Source organism: Hyperolius riggenbachi, chromosome 5, assembly GCF_040937935.1.
Source record: "Hyperolius riggenbachi isolate aHypRig1 chromosome 5, aHypRig1.pri, whole genome shotgun sequence".
NCBI lineage: Eukaryota > Metazoa > Chordata > Amphibia > Anura > Hyperoliidae > Hyperolius > Hyperolius riggenbachi.
Window position 1 is genome coordinate 230,185,333 of NC_090650.1, and position 19,156 is coordinate 230,204,488.

Here is a 19,156-nt window from a genome sequence, read left to right on the forward strand (position 1 = left end):
AGCAATTTGTATTTTTAGAACGCTGATATTTTTCATAGCTCTTTAGAGATTACATGTCTTTAGATGTCTCTCAGAGGAGCTCACAATCTAAAACCCTACCATAGTCATAGTCTATGGCCCTATAATAGTTTAAGGCAAAATGTGCAGCAGAGGGAACACGTGAACTTATAAGTATGTTTTTGGGGTGAGGGAGGAAACCAGAGTGACCAGATAAATCATACAAACTCCATGCAAATAGTGTCTAGCGCTAACCACTTTCAACATTTCTCCCAAATCCTGATCTCCAGAAACACCAGAGCAGTATAAAACTATATATAATGCTATGTATACATATGTTTTAAGTATGCTTTATAGTAGCTGTTTCTTTCCACACGTATACTCCAGAAAACAAGCCTTTAGAGACTTTCCTGAGACTAAAACGTAGTGCTGTGAGCTCAGTCCCATTGGACAAGCACCTTGGCAGTGCTAACAACAGCCAACCAGCCAGCTCCCCTAAACACCAGCACTGTTCCAGCATGACAATCACTCCCAAACTGCTCATCACTCACTGATGCCTTGCATACCAACCAAATCCTGTTATGTGGAGTTTGTTCAAGAAACAAGTTATTGTTATGCATTTATATAGTGCTTATACTTTCCATGGTGCTTTACAAAAGTACATTGAATAACTTCTATTACTCAGGAAGGGTTCACACCTATCTAAAATTGTATGTGAATTGCAAATTTGTGAAAACCTGTTTGCCACACATACAATAAGTCAATGGAAATTCACAAAAAAATTATTGAAATTGCGTACACATTTATGCATGCGTAAAGAAGCAGCAGACATTTGCACACCGTCTGCTAATTCTCATGGGCTTTCATTAGCTACACTAGAAGAATAAGCAAACAAATGCAAACGCAGACAGTGGCCAGAAATGTGTGTGCGACAAAACGTTTAGGCCTGGAACCCACTGAAATCCGCAAACGCAAAACGCAACCACTAGCGTTTTGTCTGAGCGGTTTGCAAGCGGATTCATGCACGTTTTCGGTCGCGTTTTGCAACAGTGTATTTTTTTGCTCAGCGGTTGTGTAGCGTTTTGCGTTTCGCGTTTTTATCCTGATTGGTCCTGTGAATTATTTTTAATTTTGTTACAGTGTGCTGAACCGCAAAACGCTAGCAAAACCGCTCAGTTTAGGTTTTGCTGAGCGTTTCTGCTAGCGTTTCAATACTTTACATTGAAGCGCTAACGCTCCCAAAATGCTGCAGGTTTCCCAGAAACGCAAACGCTCCTGTGGAAGTTGCCCCATCCATTAACATCAGCTGAGCGTTTTGGCAAAACGCTAGCGTATCGCAGCGCTGCCAAAATGCTTAAAAAAACGCTCTTGTGGGTTCCAGCCCTTACAGTTTCCACACTGATAACTGTGAACCCTGCCTATCCTTCAGAGGACCTCACTGTCTATTCCTTACCACACACTCAGTGACCATACCATTGTCTAACCCCAATTTCAACTTTAATATGATTCTGGAATAATAAAAGTATCATTTTTAAACCATTTCCAGGTTTGCACACTGCTGCTCTATCCTCCCCCAACAGTCTATGCTGGTTTATGCAGACGTTCATGGGACAATAGGAAACCTTTCCTGTAACAGAAAAGTTTGATGTGACGTAGTATAAGCCATATCAGCAGCAGTGATTGTGTGAAACAATAGTGAAGTAAGGAAGACAGCTACACCCCCTCCTCCCTTCCTCAGGTCTGAGTAATCTGGGCAGTGTCACTCACCCTCACTGCCGTACTTGCCATTGTTCGCTCCCATCCTGGAGACTTCATGCTCTCATCTCCCAATCACACAGCATTTCCACTGGGCACAGCCGAGCCGCCAGGCAGGACCCCTCCATAGGCAGCAGGGTCACCAGAGGAGTGAAGAGAATTAGGGAACAATGCTTAGCAGCTCTTTCCCTGCACGCTCTTCTGTAGATTCCAGATGGCAGTGAATAGATACAGAGAGATCCCTGACATTATAATCCACAGGAGGGGAGATGGGCAGGCAGACAGAGTTGCTCCATGGAGAGATTTTACAGCACTTTGCTGTGTCTGCAGTCACAGAGAACTAGTCTTCATCATCATGATACATCCACAGTATGAAGCAGGGCACAGCAGCCTCACTTGTTGCTCTGTTCTCCTGAGGCAGAAAACAGTTATGTGGGCGCTGATATAGGCAGCTATGATAAGCACACACATCCACTACATAACCATCACTGTACAGTCCCAACATCATCCATACCCTGTAGACAAATGAGGGAGGATCAGCAGCCCGCAGTCCTCCTACAACTCCTCCCAGCCCTCACGTCAGGCATGATTCCTTCCCTTCCCTCCGTATTACCTCACTCCTGCAATACCCCCAGGAGCTTTTCTAGCATCAGATCCCAATTAAAACAATGGAAGAGAGGGAAGAAATGAAATTCCCCTGAAAGTTGAGGTATGGACTGCTGGGAAGAGCTCTCCCTTCCTCTGGCTGTGTGCAGCCGTGACCCTGCTGGCCAGGTCAAGGTGACCATTCTGAAGAAGAGGGGTCTGGGAATTCCAGAAGCGCCCCGCAAGATTTATAACCTGGCTCTCTGGAAGACGTCCAAGTTCAGACGTAGCACAGCTCATATAGCCCAGTTTTAAAACTACACCCTGAATTCAGATTAGAGGAATCTTTCTCAGCAGTACTAGTACAGAATGCTTTCTTCTGAGCCTGCATTTCACTGTTCAGCCTCTGAAGATTCAGCGTTTTATGTACTGTACTCTTGAAAGATATTAAAGGAATGAACTGTTTATAAATATCTTGTCTTTGTTATCAAGAGAGTTTATACATATACATAACAAACACTTTTAATTAAGGGAAATGAAACGTAAACATTTGTTTTCGTTTTACTAAAAGTGTCCTTTTTCTGTAGAAGATCCCATTGAGCGATGTGGGAAACTTGGGAGTCTCTGAACAAAAGGAAACTTGGGAAACAGTAAATTCGGGCGCCTGAGGCTAGTGGACAAATCGGGCGCCGCCATTCACTCCTATAATAAATATCGTTTAATGGGCGCCCGATAGGAAAAAAGGGCGCCGGAGAAAACTAACGTTTTAAAAGCGGCGCCCGGAGACTTAATGTTTTATTACTGTTTCTCATGATTACACATTATTTAATGATTTATACATTTTAAATATTATTTTTAAACGAAAAACAGTACAATATTTTTTTCCAAACATTATTTTTAAACGAAAAACAGTACTTTTTTTTTTTTTTACATTATTTTTAAACGGAAAAACCAACAGGGGGGTCTTAGGTTTAGGCACCAACAGGGGGGTCTTAGGTTTAGGCACCAACAGGGGGTTTTAGGTTTAGGCACCAACAGGGGGGGTCTTAGGTTTAGGCACCAACAGGGGGGTCTTAGGTTTAGGCACCAACAGGGGGGTCTTAGGTTTAGGCACTAACAGGGGGGTCTTAGGTTTAGGCACCAACAGGGGGGTCTTAGGTTTAGGCACTAACAGGGGGGTCTAGGGGTTAGGGGTAGGTACAGGGAGGGTTACTTAGTAATTCTTTTTTTAAACGTTATTATACGTTTCACTATTTAAACGAAAGATTAACGTTTTTACTATTGCCGATTTAATGCACATTATTTAATGATTTATAACTTTAAAAAACATTAATTTTAAACGAAATACAGTACAATACAATTTTAAACGTTATCCCTGCTTATCGTTAAAAACCCGGCGCCCTTTTTTCCCAGCGCCCCTTTTTAACGTACGCGGAAACTTGGTTGCTGCATAGACACAATACTTAGGCCCGGTTCACACTGTATTTTTAAGCCAAACGGATCCAGTAAAGTGGATCTGGTCTCCGCTTTCTCCGGATCCATATGGCTTGGTCCACATTGGCAAACGGATCAGTAAAAACAGATAGGATCACCGGTCGATTGGATCCGTTGCCACTCCAGTCTGCTGAGCGGGTGAGGGAGGGTTTCTTACCCAAGCTTCCATCTCTTCCACTTCACGTCGTGTCACGTGACTACCAGGAAGAGTAGTTGTCACATGATGTGAACGGGAAGAGACGGAAGGCTTGGGTAAGAAACAATCCCTCCCTTACCCACCTACTCAGATGTCTAAAGTCCTCACATCCCCCAGACCCCCACCCCTAGTGGAGCGTCCCCACATCCCCCCATACCTCCACCTCCAGTGGATTTTGGCCTTAGAATAGTCCATTTCTTCATTAGTGTGAAGAATCTTCTGTTTCTGGGCTGCTGGGCACAGCAGTCCGGAAAAATTGGTGCAAAGTTGCGTTCTGTTCAGTGGAATGTATGCAACAGATCCGTACGAATGGACGCATGTGAACGGTTCCATAGGTTAACATAAGATCTGTTCCATTTGTACAGTATTAGTTACGATTACAGTCCGCTTTTCAACGCTAATGTGAACCGGGCCTAATTGTGACTATAGCATCGCTCAGGGGGTAATATAGGCCTGGGAGACAACAAATGTAGCCGGGGAGATGTAGAGACCAAAATCAGTGGAGATTGCATCTTAGATAGTGGTGGCAGATGTGTGTTACCGAATTAGTGTTGGGAGAACGTAAGGGGAGATCAGTGTAAAGGTGGCCATACATGGTACAATTTTTCTTTTTTTTTCGATTATATAATTTAGTTCGATTATTTCATTAGATCGAATATAAAGATTTTTCCAGCATGTCCAATCAGATTTTTCTCGAAAAAAACGGGATAATCGTTCAAATTTCTTGGTAGAAAAAAAAATATTTTCAACTTTCATTCGATTTGATCATTTAGATGGTGCCCATACACGGTACAATAAAAACCTTTCGATTTTCTCGCTTATTCGATTTAAATGATCAAATTAAATGAAAGTCGAAAATAATTTTTTTTCGATCAAGAAATTCGAACGATTATGCATTTTTTTCTAGAAAAATCTGATCGGACATGCTGGAAAAATCTTTATATTCGATGTAACGGAATAATCAAACTAAATTATGTAATCGGAAAAAATCTGAAAAATTGTACCATGTATGGGCACCTTTAGGATTAGGTAGAGGGAGGGTTAGTGTAAGAGGAAGGTTAGGTAAAGTGATAATAGAATATCAGTAACAGTAAAATTCCCAGTATTGTATTATCATAATTATCCAGCACCCAATAGTAGAATATCAGCAGTATTGCCAATATTCTGCTAGTGGCTTCACCAATTGCCCAATTTCCCCTACACACTTTTTTATGTATGTTCCATTGCAATTTACAGAAAAAAATACGAAAATACAGAGGGAGATCCTATTGAGTTCATATAGATAAAAATCCAGTTGAGATCGTATCCTACTGATAAGGTTTTTTCTTGTATATTATGAATATCTATGAAATCTTAATGATTATAGAGATAACAATACTTACTTAGAAGGGCATACTGAGGATTGGACTGCACCAGAGACCTTGGGCCTGAGGGGCCCATATGGGACCATCCTCCAGTCGCTACATTAGCTTATTGGTGTTATAGGGCTAAAATCAGTTCTGAGGAAATGAATAGGAAATAACGCCCACAGAGGGTCCTTCCACACTGTGCATCTTGCCTTGCAATAGCATAGCAATGCAACAGTGCTGAAAAGTTGCACCATGCATTAGGTTTTACAGTGAAACATACAGTACAATGAAAGTATGCTTTACTGCTGCTGTAAATGCACACGTCTGGTAAACACACAGCATACTGTACATTACCCTGATGGGACCTGCCCCACCACACTCAATGTGAACGTAGGAATATCATTGCATCATGTAGCGATGTGATCATATTAATAATACCAAAGGAGCACAATAGATGAAGTGTGAAAAAGACCCTTAAGCTTTTTTCCTTTTTATTTGCAAACATCACTGTTGGCTGCAGGCGGTAGCTCCAAAAACATATTAAAAAATGAGCAGTGGTATGCACAATGGGCTTGATTTACTAAACCGTGATAACTCATATCACGGCCGTTTGCGCGCGATCGTGAATTTTCATATGAAAATTTGCGGTTCCGCGCAAAAATTCGCGACCGTGCGCAAACATAAAAACGGCCATCATATGAGTTATCACGGTTTAGTGAATCAAGCCCAATGTGTGATAAGAGAGACACAGAGAGAAATAAAAATGACAGAAAGAAAAGTAGCAAAGCGCATCTATCAACTGCTCTCATAATAACCATTCCAGTCAATCACTGGATTAAGATTCCCATAAAAAAGTATTCACAGGAAAGTAGAATAAAAAATGCCCATTCTTGCCATTTTTACTGAATCAAGAAAAAATCAATTGTGCGCAAATCCTCTGCATATATCACTGGCTGATTCACATTGGAAAGACTTGCCCAAACACTTTTGCCAAAGAGCTAAAGTTCAATTTTTTTTTAGGAAGTGCACTCTTAGGGCTCATTTACACTATGTGCAGTGCTGCATGGTAACATGAAAGTACATAGAATTTAATATTACCATTCACAATATAGCAGGTCGAGATTTACATCACAGGAGCCTATAGGCACAGATGTCCTCCTCCATTAACCTATAACTCCCCACCAAACTGCACCGCAAGTGTGCTGGCTGTCTCAGCTGTCACTTCTCAGTTACTTCCCTTGCCCATACTAGGCAGCTAGAGGGGCCCTTTAGTATTAGGTAGCCAGAAGAACCCTCAATATTAAGTAGCTAGAGGTTCCCCAAAATATTCGATAGCTCGAGGAACCTCAGTATTAACCTGCTGAGCGGTCTGGACGAGCTCAGCTCGTCCAACACCGCCAGAGGCTGCCGCTCAGGCCCTGCTGGGCCGATTTTCGTCAAATAAAAAGCAGCACACGCAGCCGGCACTTTGCCAGCCGCGTGTGCTGCCTGATCGCCGCCGCTCTGCGGCGATCCGCCGCGAGCAGCGGCGAAAGAGGGTCCCCCCAGCCGCCTGAGCCCAGCGTAGCCGGAACAAAAAGTTCCGGCCAGCGCTAAGGGCTGGATCGGAGGCGACTGACGTCAGGACGTCGGTTGACTTCGATGACGTCACTCCGCTCGTCGCTATGGCGACGATGTAAGCAAAACAAGGAAGGCCGCTCATTGCGGCCTTCCTTGTTTATTCTGGGCGCCAGAGGCGATCGGAAGAACGCCTCCGGAGCGCCCTCTAGTGGGCTTTCATGCAGCCAACTTTCAGTTGGCTGCATGAAATAGTTTTTTTTTAATTTAAAAAAACCCTCCCGCAGCCACCCTGGCGATTTAATCAGAACGCCAGGGTGGTTAAGTAGCTAGAGGTGCCTCTGACTAAAGGGAGATCTCATCAGTGGAATACCAAGAGTACTCTGCATAGGGAAGGGGGGAGTTAGGCGCTGAAGGAGAGGAGTGGGCTGCCTTTCCATCATCAGGAGCCTATAGGCACGTGCCTACAGTGCCTTATGGAAAATTCGGCCCTGTAGTACAGTATGCATTCCCGCGCTTGGGCGATATAATGTAATATGCACATTTTTCCGCATAACACTCGCAATTTCTCTTCGTGTTGTATTGTTTTGTCGCCACCAACATCCATGTAAGGGCTGGTTCACACTTAGCGCTTTTGCAGCGCTTTGCTGATCGCCTGCAGTGTTTGCGATTGCCATAACGCGTTACATGGTGATAATCACGCTTTGATTCTCATTCGTGAACACGATTAGGGTAAAGTGCCGAGTGTGATCTTGCCCTTATAATGCAACTCACCATGCACTGTCTGCATCAGAAAATGCATGGACAAAATCTTATTGATGCTAGTGTTACCAAAGCCTTCTGCCTCACCTCTGATTCTTCTGAAAGCCTTTTTCATTTTTTGGGAAGACACCATGTAAGATGCCTTTGCCATGGTTTTAGATCCTCCATACTACAAATCAGTGTCAGCAATGATAGCCATTATTACACAATGGAACCTTTGCTTTGTCTTTATATGGCCTGGAATAGCCATTTGTATGCAGTAGAAAGCCCCTCCAGTGGCCCACTCTCACTACTCTGAAGCCTGGATAGTGTTTTGTTACGAAGATCCATCCTTCTTCCCACTGCCAGTGTTGAAGCAAGTGGATTTTGGGGAGCAGACTAATGCACAGCTTATACCACTTGCGAAACTACTACCTTCTGATGTTCAGACTGCAAGCAAAAACTGCCAATTCTTTAAAAATGTATTTGTATTTTGAGCAAGATTAAGGGACCCTATAAAGCCATTTTGCCATCCAAGCTTCATTTAATGCGCCTCCCAACCCGTGTACATACTTCTACCTTTGTTTTTAAATAGCATTAGACATGATGTGAGTTTCCGATGCCATTTTATTGCATTTTGGCTGCTCTAGTTGTCCTACAGAGGCCAGAACAAACCACTGTTTCCTTCCTTTGGAACATGGGAGCTATTGAATCCAGGACATTACTACCTGTTTGGCTAAACAGCCTACGAATTAAACAGAGACATGTTTAATCCTACCCACTGCTATATGTTACACTTTCAATGCACACTTGTAATTGTATGCTGATGAGGCAGTTATGCAAGAAAATTTGTGTACCTCCATCTGGTGTTCAAATTCATATACCAGTAAGTTGTGTGTTCTAATACTTTGTCAATCTACAGGAATAAGGCTTGGTAGCCAAAAACCAGGGCCGTTTCTACCACCGTGCAGGCCGTGCGACTGCACTGAGCGCAGGCCAGCAGGTGAAGGAAGAGGGACGCAGGATGGAGGACACTGCTGGGAGCAGCTGAACAGGTGACGCGCAGTGCAGGTACACCAGCGCGATCACCATCCTTCCCACATTCCTCCTGGGCGTCCAGCGGCTTTCTAATTCCGCTCTGACGTCCACTAGCGTGCTGAGGATGAGGGGGGGGGGGTGAAAGATGGGCAGGGGTGATGGCAGCCATGCGCGGACTGGCCGGAGGCTCCCCCCCCCCCCCCCCCCAGGCTGCCTCTTCCCCCGCTTTATGGGCTGCTGGCCGAATTAGTAAGCAGAGTCCTGTGTCCCCAGTCGGCTGCCGAGGTGACGCACAGGCTCCACTCTTCAATAATCAGCACCTCTTCTCCGTTCTCTGCGGTGGCCGCTCGTTCCCCATTTCCTGATTCTTCTGCATACCACGTGATTACAGGCGTATAGAGAAAAAGCAGGCGCGCGGAGGATGGAGAGAGAGGCTGATCATTGCAGTCTGGAGCAGGTCAGACTGAAGCGCTGCAACTGCTGCTGCATACAATTCATCCGGGGGAGGTTAAGCCCAGCCTAGAACGCAGCACTAGAAGGAGGGGCCACACGGAGGATGGAGAAGAGAGACACTGATAATTGCAGCCTGGCCCTGGAGCAGGTGAGACTGAAGGGCTGCTGCTGTATACAAATCTGCAGGGGGGGGGGGAATTATTTGTTAAGCCCAGCAGCACCCATTGTGTGTGTGGGGGGGAGGGGGAGTTGAGCCCAGCAGCACCTATTGTGTGTGTGAGGGGGTTGAGCCCAGCAGCACCCATTGTGTGGGGGGAGGGGGGGTTGAGTCGCACCTATTGTGTGTGTGGGGGAGGGAGAGTTGAGCCCAGCAGCACCCATTGTGTGTGTGGGGGGTTGTAAGCACATACTGGGGAGGAGAACATCTCTGTGCCCAGCACCCATTGTCCAGCCCCTTGCAGCCTATGTGACCCTCGCCGCAGCTTTGCTCCCAGCCAGTGTCCTGGGGTCTTCTCTATTACAGCATCGGTGGTGCCTGCACAAGTGCGCAGCTGCAAAAGTATTCGCCTGTGCAGAATGTTCCAGGCTATGGGAGCATGCAGGCGCAGAAGCCGCATACAATGTCAGGTTGGTTGCTGCTACAGAGGGGACACCGGGAGCGGAGCTGCGGTGAGGGGCACATAGGCCGCCAGGGGCTGGAGGAAGCTCCAGGTAAGGTTGGATGAAAGAAAGGGGGGCGTATTTTTTGACACTCGCCCTGGGAGAAATTTAACCTAGAAACTGCACTGCCAAAAGCTTACTCTTTTTCTTTAAAGTTAGCCAGTAAATGGTATCAACCTGATTTAAAACATGGCTAAAGGTGGCCACACACCATTCAATTTTTAAAATATTTGTTCAATTTAAGAATTGCAATCAATTTTTCTGACTGATTGTAACATTTAAAAAATCTGACCAATGTACCACACACCTATGTTCAATTTTTCCCCAATTATGATAAAAATGATTGGAAACTCTGAGAAAATGACTAAGGTGTGTGTATTAATTGACAATCTAACACACACCATACAATCTTTAAAAAGATTGAAGAAAAATATCTGGCATTCCAGATCGATAAAAATCGAAGAAAACAGGAAATCCGATCGGATTTTTCAGTCGAATGAAAAAAAAGCTTTAGATTTTTTCTGATCATTTTATTGTATCGTGTGTGGCCACCTTTACACGGTACAATATTCTTCTGCTACTTCAATGCAGTTATGCAATGAGGGGTTGAGCTTGTGACAGGTAGTGGATTCAAATCTGACTGGCACAATTACGGCCTGTTTCCACTACACGCAGATTGGATGCAGATAAACTGACTCCAATGAATGCCTATGGGAAAATCTGCATCAGAAAAATTGTGTTTTGTGGAAACAGGGCAATAGGCATTCATTGGAGTCAGTTTTCCTGCATCAATTCTATGTCCAATCTGTGTGTAGTGGAAACAGGCTCTTATGGTGAATGCAGCGCCCTTCCTCTGCACACAACAGCCAGGTCACGCTGCTCTGACACTTCTATGACAATGGGACAAGGGACTAGCATAGGAAGTGACCACCGGCTCAAAAAGGCGGCCGTGGGGAGGGAGGAAGTGGAGGAGGGAGCAGGCTGGCCACCTACCTGAATAACCTATATACTGAAGGCAACTATACAACTTATATACTGAATGCAACTATACTACCTATAGTGGGGGCAACTATACTACCTATTTACTGGGTGCAACTATACTACCTAAAGTGGGGCCAACTATGCTACCTACTGTATATACTGGGGGCAACTGTAATACCAATAGTGGGGGCAACTATACTACCTATATACAGGGGGCAATGATACTACCTTTAGTGGGGGCAACTATACTACCTACCTATATACTGGGAACAATTATACTAGTGGGGGCAACTATACTAGCTATAGTCGGGGCAACTATACTAGCTACTCAAGGGCGTAGCAATGGGGCCCGGGAGCAGAGTGGGCCCAGGTGGTACTTGATGTGTTCACCATTAACTTTCTTGTGTTCCTCCACCCTATGATTATGTACATGGGCTATATGCAGCGTTGACTGCGTGAGAGTGTAAATTGCCCAATTTACTCATATCCATAGGATAGAGGCAGGTGGCATTGCTTAAGAGTGCCTACAACTGAGAGTGCCTACAACAAGTTTTGCTATGGGGCCCCGTAATCTAGCTACACCACTGTGGTTACTTATGCTAAGGCAACTATACTGGGGGCAACTATACTAACTACCTATACTGGGAGCAACTATACTACCTATACAGGGGGCAACTATACTAGGTACTTATACTGGGGCAACTATACTAGCTACCTATACTGGGGCAACTATACTGGCTACCTATACTGGGGGTAACTATACCTGGCTACCTGCTTATACTGAGAGTGAAAATGTGGGCGCATTCTCACAAGTTTGCCTCAGGCAGCAAAAGATCTAGAACCGGGAATGAGAATAACTATAAATTACGTTTACCCTGTTTTCACTGCAACCTTACAAACGTATGAGGCCAGTCCTATTATTTCTTCATATTAACTGTAAAATAATATTTAGTGGTAAAACTTTATGGCCTGCCAACTTTAATTTCTAGTTTAGTGAAAACTGTGTTGCCAAAAATTGTTGTACTGTACAACAAAATACATAGCAACCCAACTTTCATATAAGAGTAGAAATGATCACTTTTGACTGATGGTCCATGATAGCAGATAGCCGTGAAAACCTCCATAAGTCATAAGTACTGTTTTATCTGTTTTCATTGAATTTTCCCTTTCAGTCTTTTGACAATGTTAACTGAGTTTTCAGCTGTTAATCCTAATTACACATGACTGTGGTACTTAAAATTAATCAGCACTGCTACTTCTATGCTACTGTATCAGTCAAGCTGAATCAAGGATGGAATGTGTTGGTAGATTAACCTTCTTTGCCTTTTTAACTGTTTCACAAGTGACACTAGAATTTAAAAGGAAATAATAGGAAGCAACGTTGTCAATTCACAACTGGAAAAGGGTGTTTGTTTCAGTGTAATTCATACTGAGTGCACAATGTCAATATCCCAAGTACTCCCCACCAAATAGCCAAACAAGCAGTAAAGAAGGATTCTGGATTCTTAAGGAATTTTAAGTCTATCTACTTTCACAAAAATAGGACATTATTGCGTTCCACTTGGCCCGGCTTAAATTCAGTAGTCTATTTATTATTTGTCATTTTTTGATATACTGTGCTTTTGATGCACAGATTGCTGTAAGATTGTCCTCTATCCTCCTGCATGATCTGCATACTTCATTTTTTATCTTTGATTTGTTGCAAGTCCCACAAATGTATCTTTAGACATAATTCCAAGTCCTAGATCTTGCCTAAACAATCCTCTTGACAACTGTATGTTTGCTGTGTAGCCAGTGGACCAACAGTGGTCATTTGGCAATGAGTGATCTTATTTTGCCACACCCCCATAGTTTCCAGTAGGAGCACAATATCTTAACGAGGAGAGGCCAGGGAGGATTAACCACAGGTTATTTCCCCTTAAAAACCAGATCAATTTTCTTACATCACTCCCCTCCCAATCATTTGCCCAAACCTTTATTGCTGCTTATCACACCAAAATGATCTATGCATTGGTTGTTTTCTTTTTTTTTTTTTACCACAAATTATGTTTGGGTGGTGGTACTTTTTTTTTTTTTGCTAAGAATTAATTTATATGCATTTTAAAAGTAATAACAAGAAAACAAAATGAAAACGATTCATTATTTCACAGTTTTCAGCTATTATAGTTTTAAAATAAAATGTGCTAATGTAGATAAAACCCTCACATTTTATTTTCTTTATACTATATCAATAATTACAAGGTCTCAGTTGCAAAAATAACAGTAATATACCCTAATAACATACATGTCATATCATGTGATCGGACTCCAGAAGACATGTCGGGGTTACATTGCAGCCGTGGTGGAGGAAGAAGAAGCTGATCCAGCTATCCGGGCAGGGAACTATAAATGCACACTGTTGCCCACTCAGCATACCCTGTCTAGCCTGTCAGGCTGGGGAAGGCACATTTCCACAGCAGCAGGAAAAATGTGGCCTTGCAGCCAAATAAAGTTTCACATTATTTGGCTGCTATAAGGTTAAAGGGAACATACATTTAATTCATCTACTAATGTAACAAGAGAGCAATGAACTGACACACACTATTTATTACAAATGGGCTGTAATGGCACAGGAAAGGATGTAACTCAGCGCCACGGAATATGTTGGTGCTTTATAAATCAATAATAATAATAACTCCTAACCAGGTTACAGAGACTAAAGGTAGCCACTAATAAAACAATTCGCCGACCGATCGTTATTTAGGACCACTAACATACAAAAAAAAAAATCTCCTAACCGATCTAATGAGATTGATGGGATCAATCTGAAAATTGTATTGCTTTCGTCAATCTGATTGGACTGGTTATGAGATTTTCATCTGTTAGTTCATCTTGGTCTACCTCCTGATGTATCCTACTCCTCTTGCATTGCCACATCCACCTCCTCTGCTGCTAATTCCTCTTTCACAATGTTTGCACATTGGCAGAGACCACAAATACCCCAATCAAATATATCCTGAGATACCTTGTAATATAGTCAAAACACTGTCAGGCTGTATTTCAGTCTAGAAAAAAATTAAGTGGACATTTGTTTGACCCCATGCAAGCTCACAATCGGAATTTTCTGAGTTGTGCGGGTAGCAAGCTCCTCGTAGATGCACTAAAACAAGCCTATCTCATGCATGTGCCTTCATAAAGATTATGAGTAACTGTAGGCAACTGAGATTGGCAGGATCTCCAGAAGGCAATCTGCACCCAAGGAAATAGTGGAAGAGTAATTGAGGTGATGGTTGAGGCAGGGAACACACTTGACTGTTTGTTTTCGTACGCGTTTTCTGCACAGAAAAACTGAGAACTCATGTTAATCAATGTGCTAGTACACACTTACTGTGTTGTTCGCGCGCAGAAAAAAACCTGACATTCTGCATCCTGATTCTGCACATTTTGGCAGTTTTCTGTATCAATTACATCAGCTGCTGTGAAAAAACGCGTGCGTTTTCCTGCATGGAAACACACTTAGTGTGCAGAAGAAGTATGCAGAAAAACGCGCGCGGAAAACTGAAAGTCAAGTGTGTTCCCTGCCTGAGGAAGAGAAGAATGTTGAGGAGATTATTTTGCCTAATGAAGAGAGAGCAATTGTAAGGACATGGAAGAAGAGTATGAAGAAGAGGAAGAACTTAAGACCACACCATTGCTAGTGTATATTGGTAATGGGAGTCACTTGTTATTATGTATGTCCATGTTTTGCAATGCCTATGGCAAGACCTTATTAAAAATAAATAATAACAGTTTTGACAACAACTAGCTTACCACCATGTATTACTCCTGCTATAAGAGCTGAATGAGGAGTATATAGTTAGCCAGAGTGCCCCAACCTTACCCACAGTATTTAGGTAGCTAAAGTGCCTCCTCCCTCTGCCCTTGTATACAAGTATCCAGGGTGCCCTCTCCCATATAGGAAGCCAGGCAGCCCCTTCCCATATAGATAGCCAGGGTGCCCCCTCCCATGTAGGTGGCCAGGTTGCCCTTTCCCACGTAGGTGGCCATGGTCCCCCTCCCCTGTAGGTGGCCAGGGTGCCCCCTTCCCCAGGTACAGCCCGCTGAAGTGTCACCAATCCACCAGCAGACAGCAGGTGGCAGTGCAAGAAGCAGTAGAACTGGCATTGCCCAATGTGCTGATTTCTTGGATGTTGGTAGACATTCTTTCAATACCAAAAGCATCAGTCAGTCACCAAGGAGTACATAGACATGATGGTATCTGACTGACTATCATCGACAAGTGTGCTTGACTTTATAACATCAGAAGACCCAATAGATTACTGGGTAATATGATCAGTGGCCTGAACTAAAGCATTATGCGTTGGAGGTTTTTGTCTTGTCCAGCATACTTTAACAGTGCTTATTTAATGCTGCAGGAGGGGCTATGACAGATAACTGAAGATGCTATAATGTAAATTTGTGCCTCTTCACGTCATGGGTGTATCGCCTGCTAACCTAATAGCATCACTCGCGTTATTTGGATAAATCGCATGTTGCTATGTTATTGCACAATAATGCTCATGGCACTAACAGAGGCGTAGCTATGGATGGGCAAGGGGAGACACATGTCCCCAGGCGCAGCACTGTAAGGGGGCTCAGAGCATGGTCAACGCACCCCCAAGTGAGTGAGATGCAGCTCTCTGGTTGCCGAAGTGCCCCTGCTTCTCTCCCTCCCCCTCTGCAGAGGGGTGCAGAAGTGTTTACAGCAGCAGAACAACGGGGGGTACATCTAGCTAACTATAGGGGGTACCTCTGGATATCTAAATGAGGAGAATGGAAGCACATCTGGCTACCTAAAGGGGGTCACATTTGGCTATCTAAACGGAGGAAGGGGGCTTATCGGGCTATCTAAACCGCATTTTTACATTTGGCTCCACCCATGACCCCACCCACAGTCTGATGTATGGCCATGCCAAATTTGTCCAGAGGGGGTTGCGAAAACTGTCTTTGTCCCCGGGTACTGAAAAGCCTAGCTACGCCTAATAGGGCACTAATAGGTTAACAGGCAGCACTCCTTCAGCTTTAGTAGTGGTAAAATTGCCATGCACTCCCTGCGCACACCAGTCTTACCACAGTTTCAGTGAATCAAGGCCCTAAAGAAATACAAAATATGACAGAGACTGGTTCAAGTAAAATAAAATTAGTCCAGGTTTTACTGAGCCAAATTCTTCATTTGTTAAATAAACATTCAATAGCATACATAAGTGGTTGAAAGTTATTTTGTACATTAAAGTAATTAAAATGATCTTTCTCTTCAGTTTGCAGTTGGCTGTGCATGTTTTGACAGTCAAATAGCAATATGTTTAAATAGCAATGCAAGCTATATTTTTACATTCTCTGTGTAAAATATAGAGCTGAGTAAAATCAGCAAATTCTGTTCTGCAAAAACCTGCATGGAATCTAGTATTGTGGGGAATGCACTGCAGGCAATTGGGAATTAGAGACTCTTTAAACTGTTAAGAGGCCTTCAGAGGTTTCCACGTGTGTTATGCTATTAGGTTGATGGGCAGTGCTTCCCCAGCAGTTAATGGGTGGTGCTTCTATGGCTTTAGTACCACGGGGGAAGTGGTATTACTGCCTGCACACGGCAATCTTGCCACAGTTTGGTGAATCAGGGCTCTAGACAGATACAAAATATCACAGAAACCGGTTCAAGTCAAGAATTTTTTTTTTTTTAAACAAGAAAAGTCAAGAAAAATTTAGTCCAGGTTTGAATGAGTGAAATTCTATATTTGTTAAATAAACATTCTGTAAGAACACCCATAGCAGTTTCATTGACACTGCTATAGTACTGTGAGTCAATGTTGGAAAGTTAACCAGAATCCCGCTTTGAACTTCCAATAAAGATTTTTTTTTGTGTTGAACTTTCCAGCTTTGTGGGGAAGTTCACTGAGAACAATGTATACAATTTTAAAATAAATATAGTAAAATTAATAAACAAGGGCATCCATTTGACAAAGGATAGTATTAGTGGTCAACAAATATTCAACATATTAATTACCAGATTAGCAGTTTAAGTAAGAGAAAATTTATGAGCAGAATATTATTCTCTGAATTAATTACTATAATTTCTCAGCTACTTCCTGTGACCCCAGTTTGAGGTTTTGTTGCATGCTACCTTTTCATTATAGAAATATGCATGGCACAGAATATCGTGAGCCTTCAGCTTGTATTTTCCCCGCAGCCCTCTGTCTATGCCAGTATTTCTCATATTACAAGGACCAGTGGTCTCCAGAAAACTTGGCATGACTAAAAGCAACAGATTTAACTGGAAATGAAATCACTAATAATTGGAAAATATTATCCAGCTTCAATCTACTACTCTTTTTCAATGGAAAATAATAAAAGCCTGTGGAAGAAAAGTCACTTTTCAGAACGGAGTCTCCTGGATTGCTTGGTTTATGGCTGTAATCTTCTTAAAAACAAAGTTGGATTTTAATGTCCATGGGAGCTTATTTTTCAGGAAAAAAATAACTATAAACATCTGACAAATGTTACAAAAATTGTGTGTGTTTTGTAGTTTAATTGTTATGTGTAACGATTGGTGTAGCAAACAGAAGTCTGGTTATTGTGTGATCTGCAGTATCACCAATAAATCAGACACTATACCTGATTATATGGTGATCTGCAGAATCACCAATAATGCAAGTATAGCTAACAAGGTAATTGCAAGTGTATAGTGCTTGGTGCAACAGTATACTGATTAGTTTTGGCAGAACCTCACCAGAGGAGCTGGTGGGTACTATCAGTAATGAACCTCACCAGTGTTAAGGGCTCACTGGTGAGTGGAGTGGTCAGACAGATCGGTTCGGCAACAGACAGGAGGATACAGTACAAAATCGGCAGACAAAAGGATAGAGATATTTCAGGCAGAGTCAGCAACAGGATCAGATGGGCTAAAGTACAGAATCGTTTAGCGTAAGAGTAGTCAGAAGAGGGCCAGAGTCATACACAGGTAAGCAAGCAATAATAACAGTAGTAATAATTCCTAGTCTTGTGTGAAATCCCTGGTTTCCTCCCAGATCAAAGCACACCGGAACCATCTAAGGTCTGAGTGCTCACACAAAGCATTCGCAACAGCAGACAGTTTGCAAGTGATTCTCGGAGGCTTAAGAAGCGGTGGAGACCCCTTGGCCACGCCCACACCCATCAGCCAATCAGAACTGCCGAGAGTCTCCTCTGACGTCAGCCGACCAGCAGGTCAGCTGATGCGCCTCCTCCCCGCATAAAGGTCCTGTCTGTGCGCGCGACAAAGCCACCCTATGAGCCACTGACAATCCCCTCCTCGCCGTGCTAGATGCCGGAGGGACAGGAGAAACGCCCGACAGGGAAACCGAAGCAGCTGCGGGGGCACCCTGACTGCCCGCAGCTGCATCTCTACAGAATGTTACATTATGTTTGTTGATGGGTACAATGTCTGTTTTACCACTTCCAACATAGCTGTTGCACTGTGTCAAATCAGTTAGTGGTGCCCGGATGCCCGGAAATGCAGAGATTTTTATGAGGCCAAGTCAGTGATCAGCATCATTCATCTGCTGGGATGGAACACTGGAGGAGTAAAATTGTCCTGGAAGAAGATGGCCAGCAGCATGGCGTAAGCACTGAAAAGACTGGATCAGAGCAAGGTGGAACCTGGCATTTCCAGACTTATAGAATTATTCATCTATATCATGACTTTCCAATCAACCAATTATTGGTCTGAGCCATGTTTATGCGCTTTGAGACCTACGGGAGAAAAGCGCCTTACAAATGTTATTTGTTGTTGGAGTGGCAGTGAGTATATGACAGCTTGCGTGTTAGGCATGAGTTCAACTAATGCATCCACACTGAAATCTGTAGATACTGTACATATGTAAGGCACTGTTGGTTCAAATTTGGCAATACGTGATTCGGAACCTGAACTCACATATTCATCGCCATTTCATTTAACTCCGAAACTTCCTCTTTCAAAGGTGGAAGAAGAAAGTATCAGAGTTAAGGGAAATACACCTGTCCTGCGGTTCCATGCTGAAATGGTACTGAATGCATGTGCTTCTGAACCTCATATTGCCAAATTCAAACACCAACACTAATGAAAGGCTGGAAATGTCATTTAAAACCTTCTGTCACTTTGTTAAAGTGACTCAAGATTTTTGCTAAATGGTCTCTCTGTTCACTGCTGCCAATCTGGAACTGATAGTCAAGTCCTGGTCATTGCCATACATACTTTAATATGAATCTATCTGGATATAAACTGATGTATTTAAATTTTCCTTGAAGAAATAGTTTGGCTAGAGTGTAAACTTAGGGTAGAAACCAAGGCTACTTTTAACATTTTCAGCTACATATCCCT

The 19,156-nt window shown here is 43.2% G+C and overlaps 1 protein-coding gene across 2 annotated transcripts in view; it reads right to left on the reverse strand.

The window, feature by feature from the left end:
• The window catches only part of FBXL7 (F-box and leucine rich repeat protein 7), a 300,913-nt gene extending 298,648 nt beyond the window's left edge, over positions 1-2,265 (reverse strand). Inside the window, exon 1 of one of the 2 annotated variants that reach the window (XM_068234588.1) lies at positions 1,783-2,265. In XM_068234588.1, the coding sequence (XP_068090689.1) occupies positions 1,783-1,798 (16 nt within the window). In that variant the 5' untranslated portion in view covers positions 1,799-2,265. Of the gene's footprint in view, positions 1-1,764 lie in introns of both variants that reach the window. The other variant, XM_068234587.1, reaches the window with a different exon arrangement.
• Positions 2,266-19,156: the final 16,891 nt, after the last annotated feature.